This window comes from Saimiri boliviensis, chromosome 3 (assembly GCF_048565385.1).
Source record: "Saimiri boliviensis isolate mSaiBol1 chromosome 3, mSaiBol1.pri, whole genome shotgun sequence".
Taxonomy (NCBI): domain Eukaryota; kingdom Metazoa; phylum Chordata; class Mammalia; order Primates; family Cebidae; genus Saimiri; species Saimiri boliviensis.
The window spans coordinates 97,806,109-97,826,393 of record NC_133451.1 but is presented as its reverse complement, the minus strand read 5'-3'; the positions used below and the strand labels follow the sequence as shown (position 1 = coordinate 97,826,393).

Here is a 20,285-nt window from a genome sequence, read left to right as displayed (position 1 = left end):
GGTAGAGATGGGGTTTCGCCATGTTGGTCAGGCTGGTCTCGAACTCCTGACCTCATGATCCGCCAGCCTCAGCCTCCCGAAGTGCTGGGATTACAGGTATGAGCCACCATGCCCAGCTAAGCTATTCTTAATAGTGAAGAAAGAGATCTGGATTGTTTAGTCAAGATAGTTGTGGTCGAATCTAGCTGTTTTCCTTTAGGGCAGTGGCACTTCTAGCCTGTTAACATTTGTTCTCTTGGGAGTGGGAGTAGGAATAAGGAAAAATATGAGATGGAATTTCTGTATTAGCAAGGAGGAACCTCTCAGATATTTTCTGATTCTCATTAGGTTGCCTGATTCTGATTATTCCTGGGTGTCCCATCTTGGTTTCCACAGCACATTAAGATTACCTTTATAGCATTTGTCACAAATTTTATTAACATGACATTCTCCAGGGTATTGACAGTTTCCTGTACATCTCTGTTACTGTCCCAAAGTAGGTACTCAGCAAATATTTTATTGTATGAATGAATACCTGTTAATAGAAAAAAAGCATCAGTAACGGTAAGACTGGGAAAGAACAGAACCTCTTTAGGAAAGTTACGTAGGAAATTCTTAGAGTAAGAGAAGGTATTTAAAAGAAGAGAACCACAAAGTAGATCGTGTTATATTTGAAAGTAAATGCCATTCAATTGTTATAATTTGCACATAAAAAATAATGATTAATTGCATGAGTTCTAATACAGTCTTTACCATTTAGAAACTGTGAGTTTCTGCAAGTTTAAACTCTGTGTTTCAATTTACTTATCTATAAAATGGAATTCGTTATGGTACATTATTCATGTGATATGTATGTATATATGTATATATTGTGTGTGTATATATCAGCTAGAAAGTGTGTGTCACCTATGACCAGTGTGTAAGATTAACAATTGTGATTATTCTTAGATTTTCTTAGTAGTATTGGTATTTGGTGCAGTGAAATGTTGTTGGACTTTATTTATTGATTTTTTTTAAAAAAATAAAGTTAGGCCAGGTTATTTCTGAATAAACTTAATTAGTACTAGAAGGAAAATATTGGAGTTTCTATTGTGCTTAGGTACAAATAAGTTTATTTTTAATTATCTATATAAAATTAAAGGAAATAAGCTTGGATAATCTGAAATCTTAATAATGTTAATCTGAATCTTGGGATGACAGTCTCTATATCCCTTTTAATTTGAATTTAAAGCAAATAATTTTAGAGTACTTATAAAGTTACATTTAGAATCAGGCAATTCTGAGGCTTTGGGGAGGGATAGTGCCTAAGGGATCTTTACTCTTACTTGAAATTTTCTATTATGGTCTTCATTTATAAAAATTCCCATGTATGTATTTTATAACCAACAGGGTATAATCTTGCCAGTAAACTAAAGAATTGACATCTTTTCATGTTTTTATTAAGGTCCTTGAGATTTGACAGGTAGAGGATTTTTTAATGGAATGAATGAGACAAAATAGGTTTTTATTTTCTTTAGTAGTGTTTTGTCCTTTGATTTATAAGGGAAAACTGGGTTTCCTTTAGTAATTTAGACCTCTGTGCTGTTACCATGTGAAAGGAAGCAATGAATGATGGAAGTCACAGTTGAGACAGTCAGTGGAAACACAGAAACAAGGACATAGACAGTGGGAACATCCACTGAAACTCTAAAAAAGTAAATGTGAATTTATTTCCTTACTGAACTTGGAAGATGAGTATGTCTGGATATACCACCCACTTGCAGATGCAGTTATACAGACAATTGAAAGACAGAGGGAGGAAATACTATAAATCTGTTTTAATTATTATAATCCTTAGGGACATACTGTCCTGTTGGCCTTGAGCCTATGAAATAATTTCTGTTAATGTTTTCTTTGGATTATGGTTATCTATGAAACTTTGATTAAGTGGAAAGATTAAAATACATTATAGTATTAACTTATATTTCTGCTTTGTTTTAAATTTTAGACTTGGGAAGATCCCTATCAAAAGGATAAGAGCACAAACTGCTGTGGAGATAATGATCCCATTGATGTTTGTGAAATAGGCTCAAAGGTTTGTTTTATAGACTATATTAATTCTAACATGAGTTTTGGTTTATTCATGCCATAAAATTTCATTTTAGCCTCCAGTTCTTCAACTCTTCGAAGTTCAAGCCTGTTGATTTCTCTGATATCAGTCCATTCTTTTATCTTCACTTTCTTGTCTTAAACCAGGGGTTGGTAAATTACAGCCCTGTGACAAGTCAAAGCCAGCCTAACACCTGTTTTTATAAATAACACAGTTGTGCCCATTGATGTACATACTGTCTATGACTGCTTTTACACTGTGACAGCAGAGTTGAGGAGTCGTAGCAGAGATTACATGGTCTACAAAGCCTTTTATTATTATTTTATTATTTTATATTTACCATCTGACCCTTTATGGAAAAATTTGCTAAGTCTTGTCTTCACCATCTTTGCCTATTATTTAGACAGAAACTTCAATACTCATGAAAGTCAACTGGTACTTTATCTTATTTTTTTGTGCCTGCTTTCAGGTTGCTATGTCCTACTAAGTAAAAACAAAATACACAATCTCAGAGATTGTTGCTACCTGTCAATTCTTCTGTATATCTTTGGTCAGTTCTTTGTTCTATTTTCTATTACATTTATTGTTACTATTTCTTGTTCTCTGCAGACATTCAACTATTCCCCCTTTTTTCTCATTCATAGAGGAGCATCTCATCTTTAATTGTGTAGAGCTCAGAAACCAGCACATAGAAACTCTCAGTGTGGTTTAAATTTGTATTTCTCTGACGATTAATGATGTAGAGTATTTTTCATGTGTTTCTCGGCCACTTGTATTTCTTTTTTTGACAAATGTTGGTTCAGGGCCTTTGCCCACTTTTTAAGGTTTTCTTTTTCTCTTGTTGAGTTGTTTGTTTGAGTTGTCTTAGTCCTTTGTTGGAAGCATAATTTGCAAATATTTTCTGCCATTCTGTAGGCTATCTCTTCACTTTATTGATTATTTCTTTTGCTATGCAGAAGCTTTTCAGTTTAAGTCCCATTTGTCTATTTTTGTTTTCATTGCATTTTCTTTTGGGGTCTTCATTATAAATTCTTTGCCCAGGTGATGTCCAGAGAGTTTTTTCTAGATTTTCTTCAGGGATTTTTTATAGTTTCAGATCTTAACATTTAGGTCTTTAATCCATCTTGAGTTAATTTTTGTACGTGGTGAGATATAGGGGTCCAGTTTCATTCTTCAGCCTATGGCTCGCCAGTTTTCCCAGTACCATTTATTGAATAGAGTGTTCTTTCCCCATTATTTTTTTCTTACTGACTTTATTGAAGATCAGTTGCTTATAGATATGTGACTTTATTTCTGTGTTCTCTGTTTCATTCCATTGATCTATGTGTTTATTTTTGTAACAGTACCGTGTTTATTTTTGTACCAGTACTTTAGCTATGTGGTATAATTTGTTGCTGAGTAATATGATGCCTCCGGATTTGTTTTTTGTTTAGGATTGCTTTGACTATTCTGGCTTTTGTTTGGTTCCATATAAACACTAGGATTGTTTTTTCCTAATGCTGTGAAAAAATGACATTGGTAATTTGATTGTAATTACATTGACTCTCTAGATTGCTTTGAGCAATATGGTCATTTTAACTATTGATTCTTCCAATCCATGAGGATGGAATGTTTTTCCATTTAATTGTGTCGTCTATGATTTCTTTCATCAGTATTTTGTAGTTCTCCTTGCAGAGATCTTTTACCCATTTGATTAAATATATTATATGTTTTGTATCCCTAAACTTTACTGAAGTTGTTTATCAAGTCTAGGAGTCTTTTGGAGGAGTCTTTAGGGGTTCCTAGGTACACTATCATGTCATTAGTGAACAAAGATAATTTGACTTCTCCTTTTCCAATTTAGATACATTTTACTTCTTTCTCTTGCCTGATTGGTCTGGCTAGGACTTCCAGTACTATGTTGAATGGGAGTGGTGAGATTGGACATCATTGTCTTATTCTGGTTCTTAGGGGAAATGCTTTCAGCTTTTCCACATTTGATATGTTGGTTATAGGTTTGTTGCAGATGGCTCTTCTTATCTTGACGTATGTTCCTTCAGTGCCTAGTTTGTTGAAGATTTTTTATCATGAAGGAACATTGGATTTTATTACATGCTTTTTCAGTATCTATTGAGATGATCATACAGTTTTTCTTCTTAGTTTTCTTTATGTGGTCAAGTCCATTTATAGATTTATATATGTTCAACCATCCTTGCATTCCTGGAACAAACCCTACTTGATCATGATGAATTATTTTTTAACGTGCTTTTTAAAGGACACAAGAATGCTAGTGGAGTGTTGATGCCTCCCACTATTGTATTGCCCTCCGTTTTCTTAGGTTTAGTAGTAGTTGTTTCATTAATCTGGGTGCTCTGATGTTGCATGCATATATATTTAGGATAGAGCTTGATAACCATATGCCTTAGTGATATCATCTTACATAGTATCTCTCAGGTGTTCTCTGAATTTCTTGTATCTGGGTGAAAAATATGGAACACTTCATGAATTTGCATGTTTTCTTTGCATGTGTTCCTTTAGTTCATAAGACCTGAAAATAATATTTACTAATTATGAAATAAATATTCCTATCTAAAGAAAGTTCTTTGTTAGAGGTATGCTTCTTTCTTTCATGCCTGGCTATGAGATGAGTGGTTGAATCAGCTGTAACAAGCATAGTGGTAGGAAATTGCCTTTAACATCACATTGTTAATAGACAGAGGGAAAGAAGCAGAGTCCTGGAAGTTGATAACAGATTTAGAACCACAGATATAGAAAACTTTAATGTTCTAAGTCCCTTGAGGGATTTTGTATTGTTCATTCGTTGTGTAAGACAACTAAATATTATACTTTCAGCATAAATTTGTTGAATTGGTTTAGGTTGAATTGAAGTGTGGTGGTTTTGTAAGAATTCTACCATTTATTCCTAAGCATGTAGTTTTTGGTTTGATTGAGTTTTCCTTTCCAATTTTTAAAGGTGTTACAGCGAAATAGTGCTTTGTTTGAGATAAAACTTTGCCTTTCTGTTGCATGTGAAGTCAAAGGGTATGTCTCATTCTGAGGCAACTTGGGTAATCTGCTGGGCATGCTTCCTTGCTTGCTTTATAACCCATGAATGTCTTATCTGTTCTTATATTGTTTAAAATTTTAAAATAAATTCTATGAATAAAAATGAATACAACAATTTAGAATGTGCATTTTAAAAGCTGTAGGTGATTCCGAGGAATTCTGATACTCTGCTGCCAGAGTCAGCTACAGGGTTTCTCAGCTTTGATACTATTGACGTTAAAGATGGATAATTCTTTATGAGAGAACTGTCCTCTGCAGCATCCCTTGCCTCTTCCTACTAGATGCTAATAATATCTCCCCAGTTGTGGCAACCCAAAATGTCTTCAGATATTGCCAAATATCCCCTAAGAGGGCAAAATTGCCTTTAGTTGAGAAACTCTCATTTAGTGTATCTAGTGTGAATTAACCAGTATAGTCATCTTTAAACTGGCAATTTTGCAATAACTTCAAATTTGAACATTTTTGCTTTATAAAGGATATTACAGGTCTTTTGGTCCAGTGCACCCATACCTTCCTGAAGCCTTCTGTTCTCAAGGCTTCTTATTCTAGTTGTTTCTTTTCTGACAGTTTCTAGATTGTTTCCCACTCTGGTTCCTTTTCACTAGATCTTCTCTGTTAGAATGGAGTCGTCTGGGTGCAGTGGCTCATGCCCGTAATCCCAGCACTTTGGGAAGCAAGCTAGGAGGATCTCCTGAACCCAGGAGTTTAAGACCAGTCGGGGAAACACGGTAAGACTGAGTCAATAAATAAATAAATAAATAAACAAGTAAGTATACTACCACAGCTAAACACTCTTCTCTAAATATGATCCAGCCTGTATAAGTTAGTATTTACATATGCAGTTGTAAAATTTTTCTATGGCATACTTTAGTGTTGATATATACTCAGAGCTGCAAATATCATCCATATCTTTATAATTACTTGTCAGAAGTTCCTTTTGGACTTGAGAATCTAGAATTTAAGCAACCAGAGTCCAAACTTGAGGACAAGTATCAGAAATAGTTTGTGATTGCAGCTGGTAAGAAGCATGCCAGAGGGTGGGGACTGGGAAAGGAACAGACAATATTTCAGACAATTGAGACCTCAACTGTAGAAGTTTCATTCTTTGTTCATAATGTCTCTTCCCATGGACAGTGTTGTCATTGTATTTCCTTCACAGATGTGGCTTTAGCTATTAACCCCTGGAGGCATGCAAAAAAAGCAGCTTAGCTAATCACACAGTGGATTCTGTGAGTTGATGCCAAAATCAGTTCAGAGGAGCCCAGATAAATCTGCACATCTCCCATTTTCCATCTCCAGAGCCATCTTTTTGTAGTTTCAAATGGAAGTCTAACGTCAGAGTGGAAGCAGTTTAGTTGTTTACCTGTAATTTGCAGACATAAGGAAGATGAAACTTCTTTTTCTATTAAGAAATAGAAAAACAGATTACAAAATTGGAGATTTGGTGTTTTTTTTAAGAATGCTATAAACAGTAGTTACATGCCCTTTTATAGAACTGGATCACTGTAGGAAATAACATAAAAAGAGTCCCTCAGAAAATTTGATTCTTTGATCCTTTAGGATCATGAGGTGCATACTTTAAAAAAAAATTCCTAGCATTTTTGTTTACTGAGAATGGTAAGGGGAAAAATGAATGATTCCCTTTAGGAAACCAAACTTAATACTCATGCTTATAGTAAAGTACTAGTCTATAAACCTTTATTTGAGGTGCTGTATATGAAATTACCTTATTTATTCTTAACTGCTAACCTGTGAAACAGGTATTTTTATTTCCAAATTTTAGATAAATTATATTCCAAGGAAGTTAAGTGATTTCCCCAAACTTACATTGCTAGTAAGTTGGCAGAATTGGGATAGAATCCCAGATATCTTGTTTTGGAGCCTGGGTTCCTAGTCTCTACACCAGGGGCATCCAATCTTTTGGCTTTCCTGGTCCACATTGGAAAAATAATTGTCTTGGGCCACACATAAAATATACTAACACTGACAATAGCTGATGAGCTAAAAAGTAAGTGAGTGAAATCTCATAATATTTTACAAAAGTGTATAAATCTGTGTTGGGCCACATTGAAAGCCATCCTGGGCTACATGCTGCTCTCAGGCTGCGTGGGTTGGACAAGCTTGCCCTATTCCATTCTGCCTCTAGTGCTGATACTTGTGAGAAATGATACACATATTTATATCCATCTTACTTATATTATTTACAATTTGCAGTTTACAGCCATATGATTTCAACTCATTATTTGAAATGATAGAATTCTAATTTTTGAGATTTACTTTTATTAAGATATATTCTATTAATTCAAATCTTGTTTTAAATCAGCTGCATTGCAACAAGTTTTTCTGCAAAAAGTTTGTGTCCTTTTGCTTTAATTTTATAAATGTTTGTATTTTTAATTGACATTTTATAGAAATTACCTGATCAATTTTGTAGTTAAACACAAAAAAGTATTTTGTTTATTATAAAATAAACTTGAAGTAGGTATTGGAAAGAAGTGAACCATTCACTTAATGATAACAGAGTTTGGGGAGAGATGACTTAAGGATTAGGAGCTGTTTTATTATGGTTCATTTTGACCATGTATGTGACAGCCTCCACCACCATCAAAAACAATTTGTGATTAAATTTTTAAATTCAGGTACAATTCACATAAAATTAACCATTTAAAAATATATATTAAAATTAGTGGCATTTAATACTTTTCACAAGTCGTACAACCATCACCTAGATCTATCTAGTCCCAGACATTTCATGACCTCAAAAGGAAACTTCTCATCCCCTTTAGCAGTCACTCCCCATTTCATTCTCCAACTGGCCCCTGGCAACCACTAGTTTACTGTCTCTATAGGTTTACCTACTCTTGATATTTCTTGTAAATGGTCTCACATAATATGTAACCTTTTGTGTCTGGCTCCTTTCACTTAGCATACTTTTAAGATTCATCCATGTTGTAGCAACATATCAGTACTTCATTCCTTTTTATGGCTGAATAATATTCCACTGATGGATAATAACTGCCTTTTACTTATCCATTCATGAATTGATGGGCATTTGGCTTGTTTCTACCATTTGGCTATTATGAATAGTGCCACTATCAACATTCGTGTACGAGTTTTTGTTTGAATACTCTTATCCATTTTTTTTCACCTAGGAATGTAATTGCTGAGTCATACGGTAATTCTGAATTTAACTCTTTGAGGAAACGCCAAACAGTTTTCCACAGCATTTTAACTCCCATTAACAATATTCAGGGATTCCAGTTTCTCCAGATCCTCACCAGTACTCATTATTTTCCATTTTTGTTTTTTAACAATCATCCTAGTGAGTGTGAAATGGTATCATGATTCTTTATTTTTTCTTTTTAATTGTACTTTAGGTTCTGAGGTACATGTGCAGATCACACAGGATTGTTGCATAGGTATATATGAGAAGGTGGTTTGCTGCCTCCATCCCCCCGTCACCTATATCTAGCATTTCTCCCCATGCTATTCCTCCCCAACCTCCCCACCCTGCACTTTCTCCGCTAGCCCCCCACCAACAGATCCCAGTGTGTGATGTTACCCTCCCTGTGTCCAGGGGTATCACGATTCTTTTTAACTAAAACAAGTTTATGTCTGATTTTATCTTAAACAAATGTGGATAATTATTTTATCCAAGAAAATAATGCATTTTTTAAATAATAGTTTTAGCCATAAATGTGAAGTAGATTTTTTTCTAGCTTTATTGAGTTGTAATTGACATATAATAAACTGTACCTAGTTGAAGTGTATGAATTGACTACTTTTTATACAAGTACATGCGAAATTATTATCAAAATTAAGAAAATATGTCACCGCCAAATTTTTCTCACACTTCTTTGTAATCTCTCTGTCTGCCTCTCCCAACCCTCCATCCTCAAGCAAGGACTGATCTGCTTTCTCACTACAGACTGGCAAGAGAAGCAGCTCTGGCTCAGTTTGGGGTATGAATCCCAGGTCTTCCATTCACTAGTTCTGTAGTCTCTGACAAAAATTATTTAAATGGTGTGAATCCCAGTGTCTTTATTTCCAAGATAGGGATAATATCTACACTGTACAGTAGTTTCTGTAGGTGAAGAATAAAATGATACATAAAAAAGACATACTCTAGTGCCCATCACACAGTGTGTGTTTGGTAAATCATTTTCTTTTCTCCTTGTGCACTCTTTGTTTTTTCCTTTTAAATGTTTCATTACCCGTATCTAGACTATCCACTGTCACGTCCCTAATCTAGATATAAATTACCTCGTATCTACAGTGTTATAATAGTATTCTGATTTGTTATAGCCTCTATCCTGTCCTTTTATCATATTGGAGAACCTACCTTGACACACTGTTGCCTAGATCAGGGCAGTGGCACTGGAAATGAAGAAGGCACAGCCATGAGAAATGATGCACAATAGTGTTGATATGACACATTTTAACTCACATGTGTTCAGTCTTGTATTATTCTGTCCTGCCCTGAGGTATCTAAGTCACCCAGATAAGATTGTAAATCAGTGAGAACAGGAATTCTTTCTTTTGTTAATATGTAGTGCCTAATATAGAGCTGAGTACTTAATAGAAGCTAAGCATGTGAGAGTCTGGCTAATATAATTGTGTATATTCCCCTGAAGTTCAGATTTCAGTTTAGTTTACACAATCACGTTAGTCAGTTGTGTTAACTAATTACAACTCCATACAGATTTATATTAAGATTTTAGAATCAACTTCCAAATATTCTGACAGGATTTATTTGACTTTATCACTTAAAATTCTGGATTTTTTTTCCCTCAAATAATTTCTGGACACTGAAGTGACTTTTTTTCTACATACCTTGTTCTCTAAATGTAAAACCGCATTTTGAATTATGAAGAACTTTATTCTGAAGCATGTGTTCAGATTCCAGGTTTACAGTGAAAATCTATAGCCAACTAAACCTTTAAAAATAAAAGGATATAGAAAGAATGCATGCATGTAAACTTGACATTGGCAGCTTGAGGGAACCTCACTGAAATAACTTTATTAAGCACACGGAATATCTGCTTAAGTCCTCCTATTTCTGGGTTTCTCATAAAATCTTTTTAAAGTATTTTATGAAACCTGCTTTATAAGTATCATTCATTATTTTCTTAAGGCTTTGCTCTAATGTGTTTTACTTTTCACTGTAACTGATAAATGTGCTTTGTAGAAAAGCTACTATGAATCAGTGTAAAAGTATTCTCAGGTCTCTTTTCCCCTCAAGCAACAGGAGTCGAGTTTATATTATGTAATCTTACATGTAGGTTTATTTTCTATTTAGTGTGAGTTTCTAGGCCTAGTAGATACCTTAAATTTCAAGATACATAAGTAACTTCAGTTTCAGCACAGATTGCAATACGTTGAAACTATACACAGCTCTACTTTCTTGGTGCCTAATTTTTTTTTAATATACGGATTGTTTTTACTTACATAATGTGATGAGATTCTGAATTTTTTAAATTAAAAAATAGTCTTTAGACCTTAAAATGACTTTATCCTAACCTTTCAGTTTTAAAATATTGACTATTATGTGTCAATATTAACTTTGTAGATAGGCATAAGGGAATAAGTTATACTCGTACAGAAAGTCTCAGGTTTGATGATGATAGCTGCCAGTGACAGGAGTAGTGCTGCCACTGGAAGATGTGCCAGCCTAGTTAGTTACTCTCATCTGCTCATTTCTTGTATTCTGCCTCTTGGTCATCCTTGATTCTCATATATCTTTAAATTTTCTTGGTAATAAGATTACCACTTCTAGCCACACTTACCTGTGCTCTCTTATGTCCATAATTTCTGGGCTTGTTTTGGTCAGTAGAGTGAAATTAAAGATTTTGCTTCAACTTCTGATTCCTCTGGATGGAACAAGAAAAATTACTACCTTTGTAGATTTAGAGCTGACAGCCAGAGAAATTCCCCCCAGAATAGAGAAAGCAAAATATGGAGGACAGGATCAAGATGACAAGCAATAGCCTATTTTGTGAGAGTTCTGCAAACACTAAGGAGGGATATTAATTTAAACCACAAAGTAGTGATATCATGAATGAGCTTGAGCGTCTTTTTATACCCTTCAAGGCTATTTTCATTTCTTCTGTGAATTGCTTGTTGTTCATGATTTCTTCCATTTCAATTGAGTTTACTCATTTTAAGTATGTAGTGAGTTTTCACATATGTATACACATATCCTTCTCCTTCAATTAAGATGTGAAGCATTTCCATGATCCCAGAAAGTTCTCCCTTTCCCTTTTGTAAAGTCTCTCTGACCCCAGGCATTCTAGGTTGGTAGTGTTTTTCTTTAAGAATTTTAAAGATTTCATTTCTTTGTCTTGTGGGTTACAAAGAGAAATCGGCTGTCATTGTTATATACAACCCTTTTATAATCTTTTCTGGACACTGATATATCATCAACCCTTATATAATCTTTTTTTTCCTTTCTATATGCTTTTAAGATGTATTCTCTGTCCCTATCACTGTTTTTCAGCACTTTAATTTTGATGTGCCTCACTTTGGATTTTTTTTTGTTGTTCTGATGGGTGTCTCTGTGTGTGTGTGTGTGTGTGTGTGTGTGTGTGTGTGTGTGTGTATGTGTGTGCACATGCACGTGCGTTTTCTCAATCTGTGGGTTTATACTTTTCACCAAATTTGGAAAATTTTTGGACATTATTTATTCAAATATTTTTCTGCCTCCTCTTCTCCTTCTGGAATTCCATTTATACATAAGATAGAGTGCTGGATGTTGTCCCAGAGGACACTGGCATTGTTAAATTTTTCTTATCCTTTTTGTTTCTGTGCTTCACTTTGGAAAGTTTTTGTTAAAGTATCTTCAGGTTCACTAATTTTCTCTTTGTTAAAGTCTATTTTGTTGTTAAGCTCATTGAGAGGATTTTTCATTTCAGATCATGTATGTTTTAGCTCTTAAAGTCCCATTTGGTTCTTTTTTATATTTCTCATTTCTCTCTTTCATATTTCATGTTTTTCTTTAAATCTTTAAGCATATTTATAGTAGTTGTTTTAAGGTTCCTATCTGTAAATTCCATCATCTAAAATTTCTGGAAATGTTTCTGTTAAATGATTTTTAACTTTTTTCCCCATTTAGGGCTTACATCCAAGATGTTGTGTTATATTGGATGTTGTGTTATATTGGGTACCTGGATGTTGTTTTCTTCCTTTAAAGAATATTTATTTTTGCACATAGTTACTTGTGAGTCAGTTTAGTTGTGTCCAGGTACTTTTAAAACTTTGTTAGGGCAGGTCTAGAGTAACCTTTATTTGAGAGTTAGTTTAGACCTACTCTAAGGCATGCCCGTGTAGGCTCACTAAAGAATGCCCCTTGTGCTGACTGAGATTTTCCTGGGTGGTTGGAACTCATTTTATAGGCCTCTAGCAGTTATTTGCATTGACTTATGGAGTCTCATCCCATAGGTACTATTAAATACTAATACAGGTTAGTATTTAATCAGTATCTCAAAGGAACCCCTATTATATTGCTGTCGTTATTTCTCATCTCCGGTACCATGTCCTACAAATTGCAGCTACCTCATTCCCCCCTGCCTTTTTTTTTTTTTTTTTTTAATACAGAGTCTTGCTCTGTCTCCAGTGGCATGATTTTGGCTCACTGCAATCTCCATCTTCTGGGTTTAAGCGATTCTTCTGCCTCAGCCTCGTAAGTAGCTGGGGCTATAGTCATGCACTACCATGCCCAGCTAATTTCTGTAGTTTTAGGAGACAGTTTCACCATGTTGGCCAGGATGGTCTCAATCACTTCACCTTGTGATCTGCCTGCCTCAGCCTCCCAAAGTGCTGGATTATAGGTGTGAGTCACCATGCCCAGCCTCCTCCCCATTTTTTAAACTCTGTTCTTTAACCTCAGCGAGATACCTGTTCTCTTATTGGGTTCCTTTCTATCTTTTGTGGTTTGGAACATGCATTGAGCAGAAAGCCAGGGCAGTCACATGGCTCTCCTTATTTGTTTACTTCTGTGTAGGGTCACAGTACTGCACCTCCTGTTGTTTAATGTCTGAAATGAATGATTTCATGTATTTTGTCCAGTTTTTTAGTTGTTTGCAGTGGGAGGACAAGTTGTTTGTTTATCAATAAAGCAATTCAATCATTGGTGGAAAAGTTTCGAGAAAGTTAACTCTAAAGGAACATTGCAAGGCAGACTTTGGCTATTTTTATATTATTTTTAATTATTGAGGTTTTATTTCTGTCTATAGTTCTTTTAATCTTTTATGTGGATTTTGTCATATGGGAGTAAATTCTTGACAGTCATGAAAATAGTGAATTTCTTTTCTCTTTAAAGATTGCTTCTTGTGGAGAAGTTATTCAAGTGAAGATCCTTGGAATTTTGGCTCTTATTGATGAAGGTGAAACAGATTGGAAATTAATTGCTATCAATGTGAATGATCCTGAAGCCTCAAAGTTTCATGGTAAGACTGTTGATTTCCAGAAAGTGAAAGCAAATTAGTGTGTCATTGGAATTCTTAGAACTTAAAAGAAATTCACATAAGTGAGTTAAATGTAGTTTTTAAAAAAATCTCTCCCTATGGAATATAAGGACAATTCAATATGGTTTTGTCTGAGAAGTGTAATACTGCTAGGAGTAGTAAGGCAGAGGAAAAGATGTAGACAGACAATTTATATTTTAAACAAAGAAAGTGTATTCTACTGGTTTTCCTCCATTCTCTGTTCCTTTCCTCTCCTGTCACCTCTCTCTCACTCTCCTTCTCTCCCAATCACACCTTCTTTCCTCCTTTCTTCTTTCCTTACTTCCATGATTTTGATGGCCCAACTGCTGATGGGAATTGTTTTGAAAGCATCCTTTGACTAGGGATAAGAGCATGCAATACTGGCATTTTTACCTTGAAATCTCTTTGGTTCATATGACTAACAAGAAGAAACTAAGGAAAGAGTGTTCATTGATGACCAAAGCTGTTTCTGCGCCTCATCTTTGTCTCTTGTACAAATGAAAGGAAAAGTAACTGCTCTCTAATGAAATTTTGATGTCCTAGAAATTTTAAGTTCTGAAAATAGCATAGCATGATTTAATTTGTTTAGACAGACTCCAGTTTAAGTTCTGGCTGCACTGGTTCCTGGCTGAGTGACTTTGGGTAGATCATTCCTGAATTTCATTTGCTCATCTTTAAAAAGACATGATTATACCTACTTGTAAAATTGTTGGCAATATAAGAAATGACTTATTTAAAGCATCTGGCTTTTATATACCAGTGTTGAATATATGACAACTATTATTATTCTTTGACCAATTTTTCCTCCATTTTTTCTTTTCTGTTTTATTCTTGCTCAGGATCCTTTTTCCTTATAAACCTCAATTCTAAACTGGAAAATATTATCATTTCTAAGGTGACTGAGCCTCATAAACACTTAATATATTAATCTCTCTTAGTTTATATACCTTTTCTTGCACTTGAAACAGCAAGAGGGGTCTTTTTTTTTTTTTTTTTTTTTGTCATTTTTGCATGTAATTGAGAAAGGGAGAGTTCTAATAGGGTGAAGTGCATGTAACCTCAGAGTCAAAACTAAAATGTGAAAACTACAATTAAAATATGAGCCTCAAGTATATAAACCATATATATTTCTTATCTCATTATTTTACCCTGATTTTGTCTATTTTTATACTTTTCATATACACATATATGAGAAGAGTAAATACATTTTATTCAGTTAAAAATATGTTCTTAGCACCTTAACTGCTCCTCAAATGAGAATTGATAATATAATAGGGCCACAGGCAGCCAAAACAAATCATCCACCTAATTGATTTGTGATCTGCCACACCAAAGTCATGCAACTGTGCTAAGGGATGCCCCTTTAAACTGAAAAAGCTGAGAACCTGAATGAAAATGAAAATATTATTTAGAGAGAAATAGTTCAGTAACTGTTGGAGATGTGATTTAACATTTTTAACTGTCTAGCATATAACAGGCACTGGTGCCTGTTCCAGTAGATAATATTATTTTTAATTTAGAAGATGCTCAGAGTGTTAAGTGACTTGCCCACGTTTGCAAACATGTAAATAGTACACAGTTTGAACTCACTTCTGTCTGGTTCTAAAGTGTGAATTGCTCAGTACTGTATTGAGCAATAAATAGCCCATCTATACTATTATACTAAGCAATTCATACTTGATTCTAGTAATTTACTTATCTGTAACTAGAAGTATTGAAAGTAGATCACATAAGCCTAGCGCCACTCCCTGAGTTTCCTAAGTGTTAGAATAAAAGGTTTTCACTCTGTTCATTTTATTTCTGTTGTGTACTCAGAATGGAGATGACTTTGCACTTTGGATATCTTTCTACATTCCTTTCATGTTTGCTTATATGAAGAGATATACAGAAACATTAAAACCAATTGCAGGTTTGGGTTGAGAAGAAATTATTGGATTTGAATAGTTAAAACAAGATGTTATTGTTTTAGAAAAACAGTATATTTATCATTGTATTAAAAGTGAACACATGTATTATTTTCATCATGAAAAATATAACTTATTCGTATGTTTTTGAAATCCTAAAATTAAAAGACTAGTTGATGTTATTGACATGTTTTGCTCTGAAATGACATGCTGACATTGTGTTTTGTGCTTATTTCTAGAATGAGTAAAGTATATGGGGAAAATGACAATTGTTTATTTTAAGGGTGTTAGTACATTAGTTAGTACTTAAAGTATTCTTCTCCTTTATCTAGATTTTATAAAATAAGTTTGGTAGTTTTTGTTGTTGTTGTTATTGTTTTTTGAGACAGAGTATCTCTCTGTCTTCCAGGCTGGAGTGCAGTGGCACGATCTTGGCTCACTGCAACTGCTGCCTCCTGTGTTCAAGTGATTGTTGTGCCTCAGCCTCCTGAGTAGGTGGGAGTTCAGGCATGTGCCACCATGCCTGGCTAATTTTTTGTATTTTAGAAGAGATGGGGTTTCACCGTGTTAACCAAACTGGTCTAGGACTCTTGGCCTCAAGGGATCCGCCCGACTCAGCCCCCAAAGTGCTGGGATTACAGGTGTGAGCCACTATGCCCAGCAAGTTTGGGTTTTAAGAATTATCCATTGTTTTCTCATTCCTTTTACTTTCACATTATTGTTAATATATTCTGCATATCTTTATTGACTTTTCTTCCTTCTTCTCTCTTACTTTACAGAGTCTCAGGAAAAAAATTGACATAGGCACAAATTGAAAAAAAGAAGAGATAGTAGTATAAATGCTTTTTATTTTGAAAAATTATCTTTAGCCAACAATATTTAATCCTAAATCAAGCAACTTTTAAAATGTTTTGGTATTTATCTCTTCCATATTTACCATCTAAGATCCCAAACACAGGATTTTAATGGCATTTTAAAAATTATAAAATGAATTTTATACCTGGAAATAAAAACTCAGAAGTACAAAAAAGGTATATAAAATGAAAAGTAAATTTCTGCTTTCTACCTCCCACCTCATCTTACTTCTCATATCTTATCTCAGATGTTTTTTGTTCTTTTAAATGGTTGCTTCTATTCTGTAAATGATACGCTTATATTTCTTAGTGTATGTATTTTCCCTGTTGACTGAAATTATTACTTTGAAAGACAAGGAATGTAAATTCTTAAATTCTTACCATATTTCTTCTGTTACCGTAATAACTCTAAATATTACACTTTGAGCTGGATTTATTGCCTCATTGACTTTGACCGATAACTCTTTAACTGCCTAGTCTAGAACTTAGTATTTGGTTTCTGTATTTTTATCCTTTTCTGTCCCTTATAACCTAGCTTCTCTCAGTTATATCATCAATTCTACAATGTCAAAATTGATAATGTTTAAATTACGTTAAGTGTAATTGTTTTTCATATTTTGACTCATGGTCAAATTTGAAAATTAAAAACTAAGTAGCATTTATAATATTATCATGTAAATATTATTCATCTAGTTTATCATACTGTTTATTAAATGAACATCTTTGGACACACTGTTTTCTGAGCCTCCTGCATAGCTATCAACTGCAGGTTTCTTTTCAATGCTTGGTTAGTTCTACTTTCTTAATTCTACCATTCCCTCTTTTTAGTTTTCTCTTTTTATTGTTGGCTGATGTCCGTTTTCGAAAAATATCTAATGCAGTAACTTTAAATATAAATTACTGTGTATAAATTGGAATTTCTATTACAATGGAATAAGTGATTTTATGACCGTTTAAACATTTGTCATCTATACTTCTTGGCATATTTGTTAGATAAATGAGAAAAATTAAAAACATTTAGAGGAGGGCAGCTATCTGGAATTTTTTTTTAATTCTGTAGTTTTCTGGGTACATGTATAATATAGGACTACATAGAGATTTTTTTTTTAATTTCCTATACTTTTTTATTGTTATTAGGCATTTAAAAAGTAAATCCTTGGCTGGCATGTTGGCTCAAACCTGTAATCCCAGCACTTTGGGACGCTGAGACAGGAGGGTCACTTGAGTCCAGGAGCATGCGACCAGCCTGAGCAACATAGTGAGACCTCATTTCTGTAAAAATAAAATTAAATAAATAAATATAAAATTAAATCCATCCTATTAGTTTTTACTATCTTTAGACAAAGACGCTGATGTGGGTGGATCACCTGAGGTCGGAAGCTCAAGACCAGCGTGACCAACATGGAGAAACCCCATCTCTACTAAAAATACAAAATTAACCAGGTGTGGTAGTACATGCCTGTAATCGCAGCTAACTGGGAGGCGGAGGCAGGAGGTGGAAGTTGCGGTAAGCCTGAGATCATGCCGTTATACTCCAGCCTAGGCAACAAAAGCAAAACTCCATCTCAGAAGAAAAAAGAAAAAAAGCTGTTATTTGACATGGGTTGTCAATTTTTTTCTTTTTTGAAAATGAAGCTTGTTTCAGTTCATAGTATGTCCTTATGTATGTGTATTTTCTTTTTACTCTACGCATACAGTCACATTTAGGTTGTGATTCTTCAAAGAAGTTTTGGGGTTGTTTTACTTATGAAAAAATAACTTTTATTTTTTGTGAAATAAATAAAATGAAATAACTTTTGATCCTAATCAACATATGTACAGACTTTGGTAGGCTATAATATCCTGTTTAGATACTTACAGTTTTTACCTATAATGACTGAACTTAAACTAGCCATTGCATCAGAGAACATTTTTCAATTAGTAAAAAACTTTTTCTTGCTATATTTCTGTAACTTTAATATTACTGTTTAAGTCTTCTAGTTATACCTTCTAAAAATGGAATAGCAACTGTAAAAATCTAAAAAATGACAGAATAACATTTGAAATGAGCCTCCTTGTACTCCCTGAAAGAAAATTGGTCACCTCAGCAGGCTCATTAACAGAGCACTAAGACCATTTTATCCCCTGTAATTAGGTTTCAGGCCCTAATGCTCTTATTGGTACCCTAGTAGCCTAAAAGAGTTAATAAGACTCCCAGGACACCTAAATTGTTACTAGAAAATGCCTTGGCCAGTGCAGATAATAGCTTTGGTTATGAAATAGCCAAGTTTAGCACTTTTTAAGAAGATTGAAATGCTAGGGCATGTGTAATTTTTCTCATGGTTAAATTAACCACCTTCTATAATATAGAACTTCAGATACTCACCAAACAGATGTTTGGACCTCTTCAGAATTGCCACTGATGCCTAAGGACCTTATGTCAGGAGAGCTAGTGTCATGAGGATCTAATTTAGGCCTAGATGCTATTTCAGCTTGCAGACCAATGAAGATTTATTTTGTTTGGTCTTGAATGAAAACTCTTGTCTGTTGTGCTGCAATAACTATTTACCTGTGCAGTGATTTTACAGTTTTAAAAAATGAAAGATTTATAACATTTGAAATTAGAACAGTTATATTATGGTAGATACATTGTGGATGAATAAATTATATGAGCAATTATTTAAAATGAGACAGTTCTGACATTTTCATAGGTTGGCTTCACATTTGTCCTAAAATTATTAAGGTATGTCTTATATATATAGAGAGAATTTCAGCTTATATTTAGGCAAATTTAAAAATCAAAACTACTTACTCTCTTTCAAGGCAAAAATAAACATGTTGAGGCACAATCTATTTGGCTTAAATTTTCATTTGCTAAGTAAACACTTCTAGTGCTTCTGTGATTATTTAAAAATAAGCAAATTAATGTAGTGTTTGATTTTCTTTCTTCCTAAAACACAACTTAATACTGTCATTTAGGGGGAAAAAAAGTAGCATAGTAATCTTAAAGGCAAATATTCTTGTTTTATAACCAGAATAATAGAGTTCAGTTTGCTTTCCTGTGTTTGTTAGAAGACAGTAGAATGTACTCTTCGGCTTGGAAAGGGGTTTGCATATCAGCATCATCCACCTAAGAGCTGTCACATTTGTTGAACGATTGCAATATGCCTAGGAAGTAACTATGCTAAGCACTTCTTTTGGAATATGTTTAATCTTCCTACAACTTCAATTGAGATATGTTATTCTCTTTTTTTAAGGATAGAGAAACTGAAGCACTTGGTGGAAGGCATGGTTAGTAACTAGCCTAAATCACATGGCCAGCCATTCCAATCCAGTCTGGCTCCATAGCCCATGTTCTTCATTGCTGTATCACATCACTCTTCTGAAAAATGCTGGGGGTAATCAGCTGTATTTGTGGCCTTAGACGTTGTTGCTTTCTGAGAGTACTGACCGTTGCTCTTAAGTAATTTAGGCATCAGTGGGATAATAGAGATTCCAGTGAAAAGATAGCTCTTTTGATCTTTACTCCTCTTATTAATAGGTGTATGTGTGTAAGGATGGGCTGTGGGAGGAGGCAGTTGAAGAACAAAGATAAATTGAGTTAAATATATTATAATTAAGATGGAATTAAATCACCAAGAACCTGTTGTCTCGTTTTTGAACCTTGACCTCTTACAGTTTTTTTAGGTTTCAGTTATTCCCATGATGTAGTAAAGTATGGGGGCCTAATTTCTAAAATCCTTTGTTTATTAGTTATCTGACCTTGGAAAAGTCATAACCTCTCAAAACCTTTGTTTCTTTATTTCTTAAAATTGTAGAGTTGATCTTCTAATCAGTAAAAGATCTCTAGGGTTTTTCTCATCTCTAAATGTTTGTTCTCGGAAATATTTTTAGTCCATTATTTTTAGCCTGTTGTCTTCTATTGGTAGAAAGATCTAAATTGTCTTCCAAG

At 34.1% G+C, this 20,285-nt stretch overlaps 1 protein-coding gene across 7 annotated transcripts in view; it reads left to right on the top strand.

Moving 5' to 3' along the window:
* Positions 1-20,285, top strand: part of PPA2 (inorganic pyrophosphatase 2) — a 109,706-nt gene that overhangs the window by 31,969 nt on the left and 57,452 nt on the right. For all 7 annotated transcript variants that reach the window (XR_012516905.1, XR_012516904.1, XR_012516903.1 and 4 more), the window contains 2 exons: positions 1,967-2,053; positions 13,431-13,557. Coding sequence is in view for 3 of the 7 variants with exons in the window: in XM_074396530.1 (XP_074252631.1) it covers positions 1,967-2,053; positions 13,431-13,557 (214 nt within the window). In the remaining 4 variants the exon portion in view is untranslated. The remainder of the gene's footprint in view (positions 1-1,966; positions 2,054-13,430; positions 13,558-20,285) is intronic.